Below are 20,865 nucleotides of genomic sequence, written 5' to 3'. Positions count from 1 at the left end.
TGAGTGTCAACCATTTGATTCAATTCGTTAATAATTTATTGATATCACTTTTACAATTTTGTCAAATATCTTGTTGAATCATTACTTGTGGAACTCATAGTAAAAATCTTTACATTTAAGTACTGGTGAGGTGACTCGATGTTCATCTATGTTTGAAAAAAGTTACCAACCAAGCTAGTTAGTAGATGACTTACTGTACTGTAGCTTGCTAAAGTTTGAGCTAACGTTAGTTAGCTTGCTAGACAGTACTGTAATTCTATGGGAGCTACCAAAGTGATTTTAGCTATATGACAGATAGTTAATTATCTGCTTTGTAAAGAAGTTAAATACGCTTACCTGAGATTCCTTGTCCATAAATGATGACGGTGCTCCAGAAATTATGTTGGCTTAAAGAACTAAACTGATGTTTAACTTAGCTGTACAGTACCATTTGCTAAGTTAGCCAGGTATACCTTAAAGGAAAACTTGAGCTAACTGCAGTAGTTAGCTAGGTATTTTACAGTACTATAATGTAGGCTACACGACTAAATTAGAAAACAACTACATTGGAAAATTGCTACATTAGAAAACGAAAGTATGATTAACATAAATAAGTATGATTAACCGAAAGGACAAGATCCCGGATACAGGCGGCCGAAATGAGCTTTCTCCGCAGAGTTGCAGAAGAGTACTGGTGAAAACTCAGAGACATGACTAAATCAGAACATTAATCAGAATCATCTTAAACTGGAGTAAATAACATGCTGTAGCCACCGATTATATCTGCTGAGATACTGTAAACTTCTGACGACTATTTAGGAGTCAAACTATAACGAACAAGATATGGCGGGACGCTCGAGCTGAGGCACATCTGCTTGGGCAGTTTAAAATTTGTGTACGCATTCCGTCTGTGTTTTGGGAGATTATATAGAACTATTTGAATTGGTCTGAATTGCGGTGATTGGGCAATTCTTGTGACTCTAAAGATCTTCAGGTGAACTTGCAGAGGACCAGGTGTAGAAGGTAACAGGTAGGCTAGCTACAGTATCTGTACCTAGACCAAATGGATTTTGCTGGTGTAAAAATAAGCATTGCATAACCAAATACTGCAAACCTGCCAATGGTCAGCAAATGAGGAATAGGCAGCCTTAATAACAATCAATCAAATGTATTTATAAAGCCCTTTTTACAACAGCAGTTGTCACAAAGTGCTTTACAGAGACACCGGCCTTAAACCTCAAGGAGCAAACAGTAGTGTTGGATTTCAGTGGCTAGGAAAAACTCCCTTACATAATGTTGTCACGACGTACAGGTGACGAAATTCACTTTTCCGGTTGCTGCAATGTCATATAGTTACGTACGTAAATATTGAATTGGTCTGAATTGCGGTGATTGGGGAATTCTTGTGACTCTAAAGATCTTCAGGTGAACTTTGAAATATTTGGAATACCTGGTTTCCGATGTGGTGGCAGTAAGCATTGTAAGCAAAGAACATTGTAGCAACGAATGTCTTAGTTAATATTTCCTGGTTGTAGATCGTTAACAAACTGATACGAAAGTTGTTACATTGTCAGTACGTCCTGTAATTACGTTTCTGCTACACCCTAAGCAGGTAAGTCATTAATTTACCTCAGAGAATGTTGGAGTTATGTAGGATCGTTACCAAACCGGTACGTAAGTAGTTACCTTGCCAGTACGTCGTGCAATTCCGCCTGCGACGTGCTGAGGAGGTAAGGAAGTTTACCAATTATCTGGTCATGCAATTACCTTCGGATAACGTTGCCACAACTTTTTGAGAAGGCAATGTCATGACATTACCAATCCATAACGTCAAGGTTGGTCGTAGTTACGTAACGTGTTAGCTGGGAAGTAGAACAGCCCACTCCAAAAAAAAAACGCAGGGAAATCTCCCGCTCACTCCAGAAAAAACACAGGGAAATCTCCCGCCAAATGGATTCAATTTGATTTATTGACAAAAACTTAACAAAAGTAGGAAACTAAAGAGTATAACATCTGTATAACAGCTCTCCAGCTTGGTGCCAAGTAGATTAGAAGAGGACCCTCTCTCTCTCACACACACAAGTCAAGTAATTAGACAGTAGTATTCAAAGTGAAATGTTCACAGTGGTGTAGACAGTGAATGTCTAGTTTAAAAGGTTTGTCAAATCCAGTGCTGCAAATAATTAATAGTAAGAATTTATTCTTGCTTAATTTAAGTAATGTTCAGTGAAGTTCATATGTAATTGAACAGTGACATTTGTTTTTCTGGGCTCTGTATTCCAACACTGCATGTATTATTATACTGTATAACCATTATTCTCAGAATCCTTGAGTTTGTCTTTACAAGGAGACTGACCACAAATCTGATCTGACATATGTCATCTAACTGGCTAACTTAGCCCCTCGAACTCATCTAACTTAGCCACTAAATGTGTTTTTGGCAAAAGCACTACATTTACTAAATGTGTGAAATCAAGTGAGTGGTAAGCTGCTCCAGATAACAGTTTGAGCTAAAATTACTAAAATATTTAATATTAATTGAAGCCTATACACATGATGAGCCATTCTTCATACCTTGCTTATTGCCATGGGAATTGCATAAATAATAACAAAGGTATGTTACTGTGGTCGTATCATATACACAATCATGTGATGGCAATGAGTTACCCTAAAGGAGGAGAACCGAATGCCCAGACTTGCATGTACATGGCTGTACAGGTACATACATTCTCTGATATATGGTTAAACTTATACATGGTGTTTTCTGTCTGAACTCCCTGATATGGTAGGTTGGTAATAAACAGCAGTGTGTTGACTGTGTAATACCACCTCAATCAACAGTAGAATAACAGCTCAATATGTTTACATCATCAATACAATTCCCATCTGAGGTGACGACTCAGTAGCAACACACAGTTTGGAAAGCTTGTCTCCATCATCGGTCCAACACCAGCCTTTAAACCACCTGACCCCAACCTGAATCTTGCCACAAAGCCTGACTGGAAGAGGTACTGTGTACGAGCAGCAAATGGGATCTTTGAATACAGACATTTACATTTTAGTCATTTAGCAGATGCTCTTATCCAGAGCTCAATTACAGGAGCAGTTTGGTTCAAGTGCCTTGCTCCAGGGCACAATAGATTTCCCATTATGTCAGCATGGTGGTTTAAACCAGCGACTAGTTAGTTACTGACCCAGTCCTCTTAACAGCTAGGACACCTTCCACCCTAGAAGTAGTCTGGGATTCAATCCGACTGCAGATTGGGGCAAGTCGTTTGAAGGAAAAACAATGACTGAGTAGGTGTACTGTATGCAGAGTCCAGTGAATGTGCTCTCAGAGACACAGAAACATTGTCTTAAAATGCTCCTTGTGGACGAAGCCCGATTGTAATGTATCCTGGCCGTAGCCTGTGAAGAATTTTGCTCCAGTTATTTCCGGTCATCCTACCAAACTATGAGGAGGTGTGGTTTCTCAACATTTTGCCTCAGTCTGTAAATGTGGCGAAACGTTTGTCACACTTTTTTCAGCACTGTAGAACATTATTGGAAAGTCACATAGTGTGATGAATTCCCAACACCTCTACATAGTGCACACAGACCTATATGTCTCTCTTCAAAAGTAGTGCAATATGTAAGGAATAGGGACTGATTTAGGACACATCTTCTTTGGCTGTTTGGTTGGCTGAGAATAACAGGTCAAATCTCTGTCACAATGGCAATATCACACACATGACCCAGACACACGAACACGGCCCAGACACACGAACACGGCCCAGACACACGAACACGGCCCAGACACACGAACACGGCCCAGACACACGAACACGGCCCAGACACACGAACACGGCCCAGACACACGAACATGGCCCAGACTGATAAACACAGCACAGCAGTGACTGACGGGTTGCACCACCATCAGGATCAGTCAGAGACAAAGTGAACAAAGGTGACAGGAAACACCCCTTTTCTGGTGGGCTCCCCCTCAATGTGTCCAAACTGCAAAACAGACAGGACAGGGATGTAATCAGTGGTACAGATGGAACAACACTTGATGATTGTGTGTCTGTGTGTGTTTGAGTGTGTCAGTGTGTGTGTGTGTGTGTGTGTATTTGAGTGTGTCGTGCGTTTCTCTCTACTCACCCACCACTCTGGGTCCTCCTCTCCGTCCACCACGATCGTCTCTCCCTCTGTGAAAGTCAGCTCATCTGGGTTATCGGCTGAACAGTTGTAGATGGCTTTCACCCTCTTGGGCTTTTGTTTCTGAGGGTGAAAATACACTGTTATGCAGGAAGCTCTTGTAGTTTCCATAGTGTTTAAACAGTCCAGGTGGTACATAATAATAAAAAAAATGAGTATTAATAGGACCAGAATAACTATGTCTCTATAACAAATACAGGACTGCACTCTGGGAAATATCTGAAAAAATGTATTGAAATGTGAAAGTGTCTAGGTTTATATTTTCTCAATGTCAGTATTTATTTAAAAGGTACACTCTGGTCAGAGGATCACCTCACTGAAATTCCGAAGCTGCTCCAAACTGTCTTAAAATGATGATCTCACCTTGTCAAAAGTGACATCAAACTTTGTCAGACAAATCCCAAATATTTACAGTGGGGAGAACAAGTATTCGATACACTGCAGATTTTGCAGGTTTTCCCACTTACAAAGCATGTAGAGGTCTGTCATTTTTTTTATCATATCATGCGAAAGCACTAGAATTAGAAAAGAGTGGAATAGCAATCAATTGTTCAATCAGACTACAGCAGTGGTTCGAAAACTGTGCAGTTGGCAAGGGGGGGGGGTGATAATTAGAATGAGTGATAATTCTGCATAATTCTGGCTATTCTGGAGCAGTATGTTACACAGCGTTACTATGACATCATTACCATACATGGAGCAGTATGTTACACAGTGTAACTATGACATCATTACCATACATGGAGCAGAATGTTACACAGCGTTATTATGTCATCATTACCATACATGGAGCAGTACGTTACACAGTGTAACTATGACAACATTACCATACATGGAGCAGTATGTTACACAGCGTTATTATGTCATCATTACCATACATGGAGCAGTACTTTACACAGTGTAACTATGACATCATTACCAGACATGGATCAGTACGTTACACAGCGTAACTACGACATCCTTACCATACACAGAGCTGTTGCGCTCGGGGGTCTGAGGGTTTGGGGGGTCAGAGGAGGACCTCTGTCTGCTCACCACCTCCACAGGAGTCTGTTTCCACCCGGGGCCTGCTGGGTAACAGTCATGTGATCAAACATTAGGTCTGAGAGTTGGTCGATTACTTTGAACACGTCTATTTCAGCAAATGTTTTGAGGCCCATTTCATAATCCTGTTTTTGTGCACAGCAAATGCAAACTTACATTCTCCTATTTAAAATTCCAGGATTCATTTTCATTAAGAAGAGAAATTGATATATTCCTAAAGTAATTTGCCAGTTTGTGACTGAGAGTTCAGCCAGAGGCACAGACAAGGCTAGAGCACAGATAGTGGGGGTCACCCTGATGCTATGAAAGACTACATTTGACCACTGCGCTACCGGGTTTGTTCTCCGTAACCAAGAGCATGACCTGTGACCTATGTATTGTTGTCGCCTGACTGACCTTTGCTGCCGTTCCTGGGGGGGAGGACCGGGACTGAACCCTGGGCCCCCGGCAGGCCCGTGTGGGAGTGGGCTGGGGTCCAGGATGGTACCAAAGGTCTCGTTGCTCAACATGGTGCTGGCCACATGGGATCTCAGCTTGTCCCGGGCCAGGTTGGCTGCATCCCGGGCTATGGAGGCAAAGTTGAGACCCCCTGGCATTGGACCAGCTTGTACTGGACCACTGACCGGGACAAAACAGCTGACAGGACGTTCAATCTCTGAGCGTCTGTAGGGGATTGGCTGGTAAAGGACAGACAGGTAGATATCTTAAGCTGGCTGAGTCGTGTCCTTCAGCAGCAGGTAGAGTCAACATATGACATGTGAAGAGTCTATACAGACAGCCAGTCAACCTTTTGTGCTCTTGAAAATTATTTTTATTTCTCTGATAAATAACTAAAATGGGATGTATATCTGGAATGAGACTTTGTGGAATATTAGTATAACAGAGCTTGAATAAAAAAATAAAAGTAAAGTATCACAAAATGAGTTTCTTAAGTATTACAAACCACAGTGTTTGGTTCCATGTAATCAGGTATCAATGATTCCTAGTGGCACCACTCGTTCATGAGTCCTTTACTGACACCGTGTGGTTGGTGGGTGGTATTACACCGCAGTGCTGCCACATCACACATTTTAACCGAGGCTCTGAAGGTATACCTGGATGTAAGGACACTGAAGGAATGGAAATGCCTTTTGGGGGAAGAGTCACTGGCTTGTTGTTGACTCTCTGTTGCGCACTTGTACAATTGGGCTGTACGCTGCTAGCAATACTCGGCAGGTCCGCCTCCATGATCTCATTAAAACCTGCATTGCCCACATTCTTAGCTAGCTGGGAGAGACAGGCAGAGGACACTTCAATATCGTGTACATTCAGACATTATACATCTAACCTGGTTTCACATCTGTTAGCGGTGTGTAGCCAATGACTTTCAATAAAGGCAAACAAACAGATCTGGTACCATGTTGGCTACTTGTAATACTGCAACCACAATATTACAACTAATACTACTAGCACAGCGCTATTCATAAACTATTATCATGATATTACGGCTTAAAGTAACAAAATACTACTACTACCTATATTACTAAAATAATACTAATGATAAAAATACTATACCCCTTTTACCATTAATACTACCCACATAATGCCACTAACATAATGCTTCTGGTTCAACTACTATCATAATAATACTACTAATACTACCAAAATACTACTACTACTAATGCAATTAGAGCAGGGTTCAAATACACTATGAAGACCGCTTGACAGAGTTTCCTTAGCGTCTATCATTATGGCCATTTGGCCTGGCTATAACAAAACCCATTTGAAACATTTCCAACAGTAGTTGAACCCAGATTTGTAGAGTACAACCGTATCGTCACGTGCTGTATGCATTTACCAGGAGCTCTGATGTGCCCAGGACGTCCAGGGTTAGAGACTGTATTCTGGAATAGTGGACGCCCAGTTCCCTGTGGATTCCAGAACACTTGATGCAGATGAGAACCCCCAGGTCTGAAGACAGAGGGGCATTACCAGAGGTAATCGTCAGGTAGGACAGCAAATGCAAACCTGTTGCGTTTAGGTTAAAAGAGGTTCGTAAAGCCTGTCACTTCCACTTAAGAATATCAGACTGTATTTACCACAACACTTACCCATTATCAAATGTAAAATCATGAGTGGCGAAAAACAGACCAATTTTTTGTAATCTCAATTAATGTGAGCATGCCCCGCAGGTCAGAACTACTTTAACGTGCCCTAACACATATACCCGCACCACAACGCATAGAAGTGCCAAAACACTTCTCAATTAACGTGTCCAAACATCGTTAATAGACCCGTCGGCCCGTAAGTGAGACGTTCAAGGCCCTAACCGCGCCTGCAGATTTTAAATGTGCCCTAACACATATTACCAGAACCATATTTAACTGCATTGTGCCCTTACCTCTTGAATTCAAAATTAGTCTCCGGGTACCTGTACTGATCAATCCCCAATCTCATTTCAGCCGGGCGCCCTGACTCTCACCCCTTTCGTAGCCAGCCCACCATCGGGGGAGGATTCAGGATTCAGGCTCCAGAGACCCAGTCTCCGGCCGTGCAGGGTTGAACCGCTAGGATATGAGTTTGAGACACCAGGTTAAGTAACCAAAGGACGAACCTCCAAAATGTGACGGTTATTCCATGGATAAACACTCAAAGGAGTAAGTAGAGAGACAAAATGTTCTTGGCATAATTAGCAGTTTATTTGCAATTAGAGAGACGAGTCAAAAGCTTACAGACTAATGCCCTGAGGAGTCTCCGAGGTAAATACATGAACAGTCTGTATTTATTACAGTTGAAAGGGGTGTGGAAAGATACTGCCCAGCTGTCCAATATCAAAAATACACATTCCCTGTGTTCTGTCAGTATACCTAAGTTTTAACCAAGGGGCAGGCTGCCCTCCCCCACATTAAACCAAGGACCTTGTGGGTAACCTTTCAAACTCTAAGGGGGACACAGCATCTGGACAGAACAGATAAACTGATGGTTTTAGCAGATAGATCACTGGGATATCCATTAATCTGTCTACCAGCACCATTCAAGGATGACCATGAACAAATACCAGATCCCCCTCTCCTACATTCCTTTTCTTATCTAAACATAGGAACTTTTAACTAGTAACCCATTTGTACATGTATAGGACTAAGAATACATCAATTCAAGAATTTCCATAACAAGACAGACAGTTAACTGGAAACAGATACACCTACTTTGTAGTCACACGTTACTCAAGTCAAGGTGTGATACTTCACACTAAAACTAGCAACTGGGCAGTCAGACACTTAAGGCAATGTCCTCAAATTCAATTCATGACATGAGCGGAATACAAAAGACAAGAAACTTGGAATGCTCATCTGAAATGACGTGAAATGAGTCCCTACACTCTCTAGTGTGTGTGTGTGTGTGCGCGTGTGTGTGTGTGTGTGTCAGGTGAAAAGGGACTTCAATAAGCTATATAAACAACAAAGCGTGTGTACCACTGTGCATATGTCTACGCGCGTATGAAACCATGTATACATGTAGGCACCAATATACGTTTGCACATACAGCTCCGGAAAAAATTAAGAGACCACTGCACCTTTTTCTTTCATTCCCAGAAATGTCAAAAAGGAAGGTTTTCAGTGAGGATCAGAAGGGTTGAAATTAAGAGACCACTGCAAATTGAACACTTAAAACTTTCCGCACTTAAAACTTTCCTTTTCAACTTTTTCGGAAAGGAAAGAAAACGGTGCAGTGGTCTCGTTTTTTTCCCAGAGCTGTAGGTTACATTTTTAAGAAAAAAAATGTAAAAAAATAAATAAAGTGTGAGCAGGCAAAACATTTATTTTATTTCTTGTGGGATCTTATTCAACTATAGGTAATAAGAGAACGGCATAATCATAAAACAAAACATGAAAAAAAATTAAATGACCCCTTTAGTATCAATGACAGTGTGCAGTCTTTTTTAACAGTCTATGAGGCCCTGAATTCTTGCAGGTGCTACTAGTGCTGCCCATTCGTCTTGGCAAAATGCCTCCTTTTGGGGGACTTGATGTTTGTTTTTGTAAACTTCAGCCGGGCCTGGATGTTTTTCTTTGTAAGAAAAGGCTTCCGTCTTGCCACCCTACCCCATAGCCCATTCATATGAAGAATACGGGAGATTGTTGTCACATGTAGCACACAGCCAGTACTTGCCAGAAATTCCTGCAGTTCCTTTAATGTTGCTGTAGGCCTCTTGGAAACCTCCCTGACCAGTTTTCTTCTAGTCTTTTCATCAATTTTGGAGGGACGTCCAGTTCTTGGTAATGTCTCTGTTGTGCCATATTTTCTCCACTTGATGATGACTGTCTTCACAGTGTTCCATGGTATATCTAAAGCTTTGGAAATTATTTTGTACCCTTCTCCTGACTGATATCTTTCAACAATGAGATCCCTCTGATGCTTTGGAAGCTCTCTGCGGACCATGGCTTTTGCTCTGAGATGCAACAAAGAAAATGTCAGGAAAATCCTACTACAGGGTGTACACACTTATGCAACCAGGTTTTTGTAAGGTTTTTATTTTTCATTTTTTCCAAAGATTTCAGTTTGTTTTTCAATTGAATTCTTCACATTATAGGTCACATTAAAAGTGGAAAAAGTTGACATGATTTATCTTTGTCTCATTCTTTTACATCACAAAAACCTGGCATTTCAACAGGGGTGTGTAGACTTTTCATATCCACTGTACTTTCCATTCATGTTCAAATCCACACCCATATCACTGTTTATTGGTCATGAGCAGTCACGATTTCACATAAAAGGCTTTGTCCATGAATGCCAAATATAAATGTACATTAAGATTGGTCATTTGTAAATATAAGAGTAGCATTCAAAGTTTATTTCATGTTTTTCCCCCCCAAAAGTTCTAAATAGTGGACTTTATAGGTCCCAATGTTGACAACCATGTTCCTTGTGAGGAGGGGAACCTATGTACTGATTGGGATGATCAGTATGAACCAAATGGTGAACCCGCTAATAAAATATGACTACACATAGTGAAACTGTAATGGTAACAGCTGGATAGTTACAGTACCATAGCACCAACAAAAAAGAGCCATACGGTAATCATCTGTACATTAAAAAAAAGCAGCCCACTCTAAACAGGATTCATGTTCTGAAATAAATGTCACAGTATAAAACTAATGAAACAATTCAAATATGGGTTCTCGCACACAAGTGTACTAGATTCCCATGATCAATATGATTAGAATGGGGAACGTACAGTATTCAGAAAGAACTAATTTGTTTTGAAAACATTTTTCACATACACCTTATGTCCACTCATCACTGTTGACCGTATTTGTGATGAAAACAAATTACTTTCCCAGAGACATACTGTCAATACTGTCAAACCTTTTTTAATGTTCCATTCAAATGTACAAAAAAATTTACCTTTTCACTGCTCATCCGTTGCTGAAAAAAGAGTCTGTATACGTGTCTGATGGTTTTATACATCTGCGTATGCCCTAAAATTACTCATTTTATCGGACACACCTATTGAAATAACCGAGGTTTCATATTCACACATTCGACAGACATTCGCTGTTAACATATCCATCTTAAAAGATGTTGAAAGAATGATTTCGCGCATATGTACATGCCTGACATAATTATTAATTTATCCTGAATGTTATAAGTTACAGACCTACCGTTTTTTCCCCGCGAAAAACGGTAGGTATCCAGCTGCAAGCCGGCAGACCACAGTAGACCCACCTCTCACTAAATCACCGCTAGACTAGTTAAATCCGGCTCAAACAGGTGAACTCCTTCTATTCGGTCATTTCCTTTTTATTTTTGGGCGAGCAAATGTGACGTTGAATTAGGTAATTTCCTTTTGTTTTCGTGCGCGTAAACAGATGTTTTTGATTGAGCATATGTGACTAGTATGAAAACTATTAGTTTTGTCCACATCCGGCCGATATTAATCATATGATATCAACTCGTTTTTTGTCATAAGCGAATATTATATAATATTAATATAATGCCATCTACACAGAATTGAGGACATATAATGGAGGTCAAAGCAACCCGGTTTGAAGCAGGGGCACAGGAGTGAGTTTGGGGACACACATTGTATATTTTCTGCAATGTTAAAAAAAATATACATATATTCTTTAGGTACCAATCAACACCAATCAACAAATTATTTTGCTCATTGTAATGACTCGCCTTCTGTTCTTGGTTTAGGTGTGGTGAATGTGTAGATGATGCCCCAGGTTTTAAGGGAGAAGCCCTGTGTGTCCTTGGACATTCTGATTTGCAGGAAGTGGAATGGCTTCTTCTAAAGACTGTGTGGGGTACGCTGGGAACGCAACGCGTGGGCGCTCTGCGAAAGCCAGCAGGGTCCAAGAAGGCGCAATGTTATTTTCAATGTAATCTTCTCAGTGGTTCTGCAGGGATATGAGAATATACAGACCCCTCTGCTCCTGGTCAGTGTCCAGAATGCCAGTTTCAGGGCAGGAAAGTGAATAAAACATGGCAAGTACAGTTGGTTGGGTGTCTGTCTTAAATGGTACCGATTATTTTTCTCTCATGTATTTTTGGACATAGTTAATAAATGTTTTTAAGAATTTTAAGTTTAGAAAAAAATGAGAAACAATATTTGTAGTTTGTAGCTTGAACAGTGGTACTGTTTTAGGCTTAATTCATGCAAATTACGCATTATACATTTTATGTATAAACATGTATATAATTGCTGTTGCACCTTAAACTACTGCACATTTGGATGGCTAAACATGGTGTGGAATCTGAGCATTAACAATTACAATGTGAATGTACGTTTCATTGTAGGTGAATGTGCCTGGATAATGAGAACAGAAACCTCTCTGTTTAGATTAACTCTCTGTAGGTGGCGCTCTACTAACCCCAGGAATGTTTTACATTGACCATTTGGCATGGGGGTTACTGTCATGGAAACCTGATCTTTGCTAGGCAGACACACCCTTCAATGTATATATCAGCTTGTAACCAACATTACAGTGAGAAGAGATTGAGTGAGATGAGATTGAGGTTGTGTTAGGAAGACCAGGTCCGTAACCTCATGAACAAGACATTCTAATGCTGCAATAAATAATATACTTTCTCTCTCCCTTGACAAACGGGTTTGCGATAATTATTACAACCACTATATGAAACGGCTGATTTCTAACAATGGGAAACAGTTGATTTAAGACACATTGGTAGAGGAGTAATTAATGCAAATTATGCAAATATATGCTGATTTAGATTGTCATTGTCAATACACATTTAAGCTTATTTTGGGGGATTGGGTTGGGACGGGACAAAAAGGAAATTACGTCATTGTTTTAGTGAGAGGTGGTGTTTAATGAGAGGTGGTGTTTAGCGGGAGATCGTGTTTAGCGAGAAGTGGGTCTGCAGCTGGATGCTGTAGGAGAAACAACATTCTGCGGCCAAAATGGTGCCTTTTTGGTTTAGTTTCTTAAGTTTCTTAACACAGAAGCCCTTTGAATTTGACAAGAGAAATAACGTCTTACTTATCTCATTTTAGTTTCCAAGTGACAGACAGACGCACATTACCGTTCTGCTAGCAGCAGAATATTATGCTGGTGGAACTATGATTTCTTTCTTTCTTTTTTAAAATAAAAGCCATTTGAAGTGAATGGCAATGTCTTGAATTCACTTTAAAGATTGTAAATTGTAGTCGAAGGTGGTTTTATTATTTTGTTTTAGCAAATGCAAAGAATCATTTTTAGAAAATGAATATAGACACTACCGTTTAAAAGTTTGGCGTCACTCAGAAATGTCCTTGTTTTCAAAAGAAAAGCATTTTTTTGCCTATTAAAATAACATCAAATTGATCAGAAATACAATGTAGACACTGTTAATGTTGTAAATGATGATTGTAGCTGAAAACGGCTGATTGTTAATGGAATATCTACATAGGCATACAGAGGCCCATTATCAGCAAACATGAGTCCTGTGTTACAATGGCATGTTGTGTTTGCTAATCGAAGTTTATCATTTTAAAAGGCTAATTGATCATTACAAAACCGTTTTGCGATTATGTTAGGTCAGCTGAAAACTCTTCTGCAGATTAAAGAAGCAATAAAACTGGCCTTGAGGCTAATTGAGTATCTGGAGCATCAGCAACTGTGGGTTTGATAACAGGCTCAAAATGCCCAGAAACAAAGAACTTTCTTCTGAAACTTGTCAGTCTATTCTTGTTCTGAGAAATGAAGGCTATTCTATGGGAGAAATTGCCAAAAAAACGAAGATCTCGTAAAATGCTACTCCCTTCAAAGAACAGCGCAAACTGTCTCTAACCATCTTAGAAAGAGGAGTGCAAAACTGAGGAAGATTGGAAAAAATTGTTATGGACAGACAAATCAACGTTGAGATGTTCGGATCCCAAAGAACATTCGTGAGACACAGACCAAAAGAAAAGATGCTGGAGGAGCGCTTGACGCCATCTGTCAAGCATGGTGGAGCCAATGTGATGGTCTGGGGGTGCTTTGGTGGCGGTAAAGTGGGAGATATTTTACAGGGTAAAAGGGATCTTGAAGAAGGAAGGCTATCACTCCATTTTGCAATGTCATTCCACACCCTGTGGACGGCGCCTGATTGGATCCAATTTCTTCCTACAACAGGACAACGACCCAATGCACTGCTCCAAACTATGCAAGAACTATTTATGGAAGAGGCAGTATTCGGTCTATAATGGAGTGGCCAGCACAGTCACCGGATCTCAACCCTATTGAGCTGTTGTGGGAACAGCTTGACAGTATGGTACATAAGAAGTGCCCATCAAGCCATTCCAATTCATGGGAAGTGCTTCAGGAAGCATGGGGTGAAATCTCTTCAGATTACTTCAACAAATTGATGACTAGATTGCCAAAGGTCTGCATGGCTGTAATTGCTGCAAATGGAGGATTCTTTGATGTGGTCCAGTTTATTTTTATAAGTAAATATAATTAACAAACCAGTCTCTACATTTTATGGTTTACAATTGTTCTTAATATTGTCTATAAAAACCTGTAAAAATAAATAATAAAAATTGCCATTGGTTATAATTAACTATCTTTCGAACATATTATACACATTGAAATACACTGACATGGGAGAGTTTATTTTGAAGGTTTGATTTATTTGTAAAATGTGCATGAACAACACCGTGCTACAAATGACTGTAAGGCTTTGCCTTCAGCTGAAATGACACTTAGCTGGCTAGCAGCGATAGCATCACAGCACAGCACTCAGCTATGGTATGCCAGTGCACATTATCACATGGGGATTCACGCACTTTAAAAAAGAGCATATATACAAAGGTATGAAAATAAAGAAACATCAATTCAAAGATTGGTTCTCACTACAAGATCACTACATTTCACTTCATTATCAATAAAATGGGGAACAGATTAGATTATTAGATTATTGATCTCCTGGTTTGTATTCATACATTTTGTCAAACATACTTTCTTCACTGTAGATATATCAACATGTCTTGTTTTACTGTCATTGTGATGAAGCCAACATATTTTTCCCTGGACTAACCTATATTTTCTCATTCTATTTTTAAATCAGCCATACCACAGCCTGCGATAACTGCCAGTAGCAATCCAGAACCTTTTTCTAATTGTTTTATGTATTAAACAAGCACTGTGATGACTTCATGGACTCTCTTTCTGGGATCTAGTTTCCAGGCTTAACCTGGTTCTTTCTAATGGACAATCTTGAGGAATTCCATCCAACAGCAGCCAGTATTCAGGTTCATCATGATGATGAGGACCAGACTGTCTTGGTGTTTAAGGAAGAGGAAGAAGGGAACCTGATGAAATCTTAAAAAACTGAATCCGGGAAGAATTTCAAAGTATACTAACTGTATGACAGCTCTCTAACTTGGTGCCGAATAGATTAGAAGAGGACCCTCTCTCTCTCACACACACAAGTCAAGTAATTAGACATTAGTATTAAAAGTGAAATGTTCACAGTGGTGTAGACAATGAATGTCTAGTTTAAAAGGTTTGTCAAATCCAGTGCTGCAAATAATTCATAGTAAGACTCGATTCTTGCTTCATTTAAGTAATGTCCAGTGGAGTTCATATGTAATTGGACAGTATTTTTCTGGGCTCTGTATTCCAACAATCCATGTGATATTATACAGTATAACCATTATCTTCAGAATCCTTGTCTACAAGTAGACTGACCACAAATCTGACCTGTTATCTGTCATTTAACTGGCTAATTTATCCCCTCCCCTCTCTGTTTTTGGCAACAGCACTACATGTGCTAAATGGATGAAATCAAGTTTGAGTTGTGAGCTGCTCCAGATAAGAGTTTCAACTAAATGAATAAAATATTAAATATACATTGAAGACAACACATGATGAGCCAATTCAAGTTTAGAGAACATAAAGGAAGAGGTTTTTGTAGGAAATTTTGTATTTATTTAACATTTTTCTGCTACAACAATACATCAGAGTTAACCGTTAAACCTTCAGCCAGACCCATATATTCACACGCTCTCTTGAAGAGTGACATTTATTTTCATATCAGGTTCAAACAAAAAGCAGTTTTCTATCAAGACTAGTTGTCAGGGATGATCAATCTGTCTCTGTGACAAGTGTTTATGATACATCACCCTCAGTTACTTTGGGAAAATCAGAGAGGAGGTGAAGTCTGAAATCAGATGATTGCAGATTCCTTACTGTCTGACTCAGAGATGTCTGAATTAGCGTAGCCAGTTCAGCCAGGAAACCTGAGTGGTAATTGGTCAGCAACACATCAGCTGATGCAGGATCGCTCCAATCACGTGTCAGATTGTAAACCTGTCTATAGAACCATCAGGGAACTATCTCAGTCGGAGCTCGTACTAGCATGCATGTGCACGCCCACACACAGCTCCTGCCTTCACCTGTTCCATTCTGTGTTCCTTGTGGGGGGGGGGGGGGGGGGGGGGGGTCGATTCTGCATACCTAGCTCATTTCCATGGGAATTGCATAAATAATATCAAAGGTATGTTAGTATCATATACACGATCATGTGATGGCAATGAGTTTCCCTAAAGGAGGAGAACCGAATGCCAAGACTTGCATGTACAGGGCTGTACAGGTACATACATTCTCTGATATATGGTTAAACTCATACATTGTGTTTTCTGTCTGAACTCCCTGATATGGTAGGTTGGTAATAAACAGCAGTGTGTTGACTGTGTAATACCACCTCAATCAACAGTAGAATAACAGCTCAGTATGTTTAAATATGTTTACATTAATACAATTCCCATCTGACGACTCAGTAGCAACACACAGTTTGGAAAGCTTGTCTCCATCATCGGTCCAACACCAGCCTTTAAACCACCTGACCCCAACCTGAATCTTGCCACAACGCCTGACTGGAAGAGGTACTGTGTACGAGCAGCAAATGGGATCTTTGAATACAGACATTTACATTTTAGTCATTTAGCAGATGCTCTTATCCAGAGCTCAATTACAGGAGCAGTTTGGTTCAAGTGCCTTGCTCCAGGGCACAATAGATTTCCCATTATGTCAGCATGGTGGTTTAAACCAGCGACTAGTTAGTTACTGACCCAGTCCTCTTAACAGCTAGGACACCTTCCACCCTAGAAGTAGTCTGGGATTCAATCCGACTGCAGATTGGGGCAAGTCGTTTGAAGGAAAAACAATGACTGAGTAGGTGTACTGTATGCAGAGTCCAGTGAATGTGCTCTCAGAGACACAGAAACATTGTCTTAAAATGCTCCTTGTGGACGAAGCCCGATTGTAATGTATCCTGGCCGTAGCCTGTGAAGAATTTTGCTCCAGTTATTTCCGGTCATCCTACCAAACTATGAGGAGGTGTGGTTTCTCAACATTTTGCCTCAGTCTGTAAATGTGGCGAAACGTTTGTCACACTTTTTTCAGCACTGTAGAACATTATTGGAAAGTCACATAGTGTGATGAATTCCCAACACCTCTACATAGTGCACACAGACCTATATGTCTCTCTTCAAAAGTAGTGCAATATGTAAGGAATAGGGACTGATTTAGGACACATCTTCTTTGGCTGTTTGGTTGGCTGAGAATAACAGGTCAAATCTCTGTCACAATGGCAATATCACACACATGACACAGACTGATGAACACAGCCCAGACAGATGAACACAGCCCAGACAGATGAACACAGCCCAGACAGATGAACACGGCCCAGACAGATGAACACGGCCCAGACAGATGAACACGGCCCAGACAGATGAACACGGCCCAGACAGATGAACACGGCCCAGACAGATGAACACGGCCCAGACAGATGAACACGGCCCAGACAGATGAACACAGCCCAGACAGATGAACACAGCCCAGACAGATGAACACAGCCCAGACAGATGAACACAGCACAGCAGTGACTGACGGGTTGCACCACCATCAGGATCAGTCAGAGACAAAGTGAACAAAGGTGACAGGAAACACCCCTTTTCTGGTGGGCTCCCCCTCAATGTGTCCAAACTGCAAAACAGACAGGACAGGGATGTAATCAGTGGTACAGATGGAACAACACTTGATGATTTGAGTGTGTCAGTGTGTGTGTGTGTGTGTGTGTGTGTGTGTGTGTGTATTTGAGTGTGTCGTGCGTTTCTCTCTACTCACCCACCACTCTGGGTCCTCCTCTCCGTCCACCACGATCGTCTCTCCCTCTGTGAAAGTCAGCTCATCTGGGTTATCGGCTGAACAGTTGTAGATGGCTTTCACCCTCTTGGGCTTTTGTTTCTGAGGGAGAAAATACACCGTTATGCAGGAAGCTTTTGTAGTTTCTATAAATAGTGTTTAATCAGTCCAGGTGGTACAATAATTTAATAATAAGTATAAATAGGACCAGAATAACTATGTCTCTGTAACAAATACAGAAATACAGGACGGCACTCTGGGAAATATCTGAAAAGATGTATTGAAATGTGAAACAGTTTCTAGGTTTATATTTTCTCCATGTCAGTATTTATTTAAAAGGTACACTCTGGTCACAGGATCACCTCATTGAAATTCCGAAGCTGCTCCAAACTGTCTTAAGAAGGTGATCTCACCTTGTCTAAAAGTGACAATTTGTCAGACAAATCCCAAATATTTACAATCCCAATCAAAATTAGGTTCAGGGGTGCCACAAGAAACGGATGGAACTCAGATTTTTATTTGTTTGCAAGGTCAGAATGTTCAGCTGGAAAGAGTTTTCAGGTGGATGGTCGTGTGTATTATTATATTATTATTATAATTATTATTAATAGGAGCTCACAGGTTGGATGATGCGGGGCTTGGGTGTAGGAGGAGGGGTGGGTCCAGTACTGGGTATTGGAGGTAGGATGGGTCTGGTACTGTGAGGGGAACCAGGGACCGGTGCATTCTTTACTGCTCAAACAAACAAAATGGTTTACATTAAACCATTAACACAGTAAAATCCATAAATAAATCACTACATGAAAACCATTAACACAATGAACTCAATTAAAATATCACTAACAATAAAGCTAAAAGGAATGTAGTCTAATTCCCTTCACGTTTATTGGCGACACGTTTCATATCAAGGTCTTTTGACACTGATTAAATTGTGTTCAGTGTAGTGTTGTTTACCTGGTCGATCACTAGTCCCTGGCGGTCTGGTAGGAGGACCTTTAGCTGTTGGTTTTTCAGAACTAAACACACAAACAACGTGTCAGTTCATTCATAACCCAGCCATAATGCATGGCTTTTCCTACTGACCTGATAAACCCTGCCCAGTTCTTACCTGGTGAGGGACTTCGAGGACCTGATAAACCCTGCCCAGTGCTTACCTAGTGGGGGGTTTAGGAGACCTGATAAACCCTGCCCAGTTCTTACCTGGTGAGGGACTTCGAGGACATGATAAACCCTGCCCAGTACTTACCTAGTGGGGGATTTAGGGGACCTGATAAACCCTGCCCAGTTCTTACCTAGTGGGGGATTTAAAGCACCTGATAAACACTGCCCAGTGCTTACCTAGTGGGGGATTTAGGGGACCTGATAAACCCTACCCAGTGCTTACCTAGTGGGGGATTCAAGAGACCTGATAAACCCTGCCCAGTTCTTACCTAGTGGGGGATTTAAAGCACCTGATAAACACTGCCCAGTGCTTACCTAGTGGGGGATTTAGGGGACCTGATAAACCCTACCCAGTGCTTACCTAGTGGGGGATTCAAGAGACCTGATAAACCCTGCCCAGTGCTTACCTAGTGGGGGATTCAAGAGACCTGATAAACCCTGCCCAGTGCTTACCTAGTGGGGGATTTAGGGGACCTGGGTCCTGTGGCCCTGCTGTTGGGATGGTGTGCAGGAACAGGAGGGGGCTGTGTGGGTTTGAAGGAGGGTGGAGGGGGGGCTGATGACTGGACTGTTGCTGGGTTAACTGGGGGCAGAGGAGCAGGTATTCCTGGAGGAGGTGGTGGAGGAGCCTTAAAGCTCCTGGACTCCATAACACTGGTCCTCTTGTTCAAAGTGGGAGGGGGCACAGCCGGTGGAAGCACTAGAATTAGAAAAGAGTGGAATAGCAATCAATTGTTCAATCAGACTACAGCAGTGGTTCGAAAACTGTGCAGTTGGCAAGGGGGGGCCATAGACCCAGATCGCAGCCGAATGTCTCCAACACCTTTTAGAATGAGTGATCTGCATAATTCCGGCTATTTTGGAGGTAATGAGGGATTTAAAGAGGGATTCAAGTGGACACTAAGCAGTACGTTACACAGCGTAACTACGACGCCATTACCATACATGGAGCAGTACGTTACACAGCGTAACTACGACGCCATTACCATACATGGAGCAGTACGTTACACAGCGTAACTATGACGTCATTACCATACATGGAGCTGTACGTTACACAGTGTAACTATGACATCATTACCATACATGGAGCAGTATGTTACACAGTGTAACTATGACATCATTACCATAAATGGAGCAGTACTTTAACAGCGTTACTATGACATCATTACCATACATGGAGCAGTACGTAACCCAGTGTAACTATGACATCATTACCATAAATGGAGCAGTACGTTAACAGTGTAACTATGACATCATTACCATACATGGAGCAGTACGTAACCCAGGGTAACTATGACATCATTACCATACATGGAGCAGTACGTAACACAGTGTAACTATGACGTCCTTACCATACATGGAGCTGTTGCGCTCGGGAGTCTGAGGGTTTGGGGGGTCCGAGGAGGACCTCTGTCTGCCCACCACCTCCACAGGAGTCTGTTTCCACCCGGGGCCTGCTGGGTAACAGTCATGTGATCAAACATTAGGTCTGAGAGTTGGTCGATTAATTTGAGCACGTCTATTTCAGCAAATATTTTGAGGCCCATTTCATAATCCTGTTTTTGTGCACAGCAAATGCAAACTTACATTCTCCTACAAACCCGATTCCAAAAAAGTTGGGACACTGTCCAATTGTGAATAAAAACAGAATGCAAAGTTTAAAATTTCAATATTTTATTAAGAATACAACATATATGACATATCAAATGTTTAAACTGAGAAAATATATCACTAAGGGAAAAATAAGTTGATTTTAAATTTCATGGCATCAACACATCTCAAAACAGTTGGGACAAGGCCATGTTTACCACTGTGTGGCATCCCCTCTTCTTTTTATAACAGACTGCAAACATCTGGGGACTGAGGAGAC

At 41.0% G+C, this 20,865-nt stretch overlaps 1 protein-coding gene and 1 pseudogene across 1 annotated transcript in view; both read right to left on the bottom strand.

Moving 5' to 3' along the window:
- Positions 1-1,930: 1,930 nt before the first annotated feature.
- Positions 1,931-8,746, bottom strand: LOC109614620 (annotated as a pseudogene).
- Positions 8,747-16,317: 7,571 nt separating this feature from the next.
- The window catches only part of asap2b (ArfGAP with SH3 domain, ankyrin repeat and PH domain 2b), a 30,442-nt gene continuing 25,894 nt past the window's right edge, over positions 16,318-20,865 (bottom strand). Inside the window, exons 24-29 of the mRNA XM_029124985.2 lie at positions 20,348-20,452; positions 19,449-19,695; positions 18,789-18,850; positions 18,454-18,566; positions 17,817-17,936; positions 16,318-17,675 (exon numbers count right to left, since the gene is read on the bottom strand). Coding sequence (XP_028980818.2) covers positions 17,601-17,675; positions 17,817-17,936; positions 18,454-18,566; positions 18,789-18,850; positions 19,449-19,695; positions 20,348-20,452 — 722 coding nt within the window. The 3' untranslated portion in view covers positions 16,318-17,600. The remainder of the gene's footprint in view (positions 17,676-17,816; positions 17,937-18,453; positions 18,567-18,788; positions 18,851-19,448; positions 19,696-20,347; positions 20,453-20,865) is intronic.

Source organism: Esox lucius, chromosome 14 (genome assembly GCF_011004845.1).
Source record: "Esox lucius isolate fEsoLuc1 chromosome 14, fEsoLuc1.pri, whole genome shotgun sequence".
Classification (NCBI taxonomy): Eukaryota; Metazoa; Chordata; class Actinopteri; order Esociformes; family Esocidae; genus Esox; species Esox lucius.
This window is presented reverse-complemented; position numbering and strand designations above follow the sequence as displayed.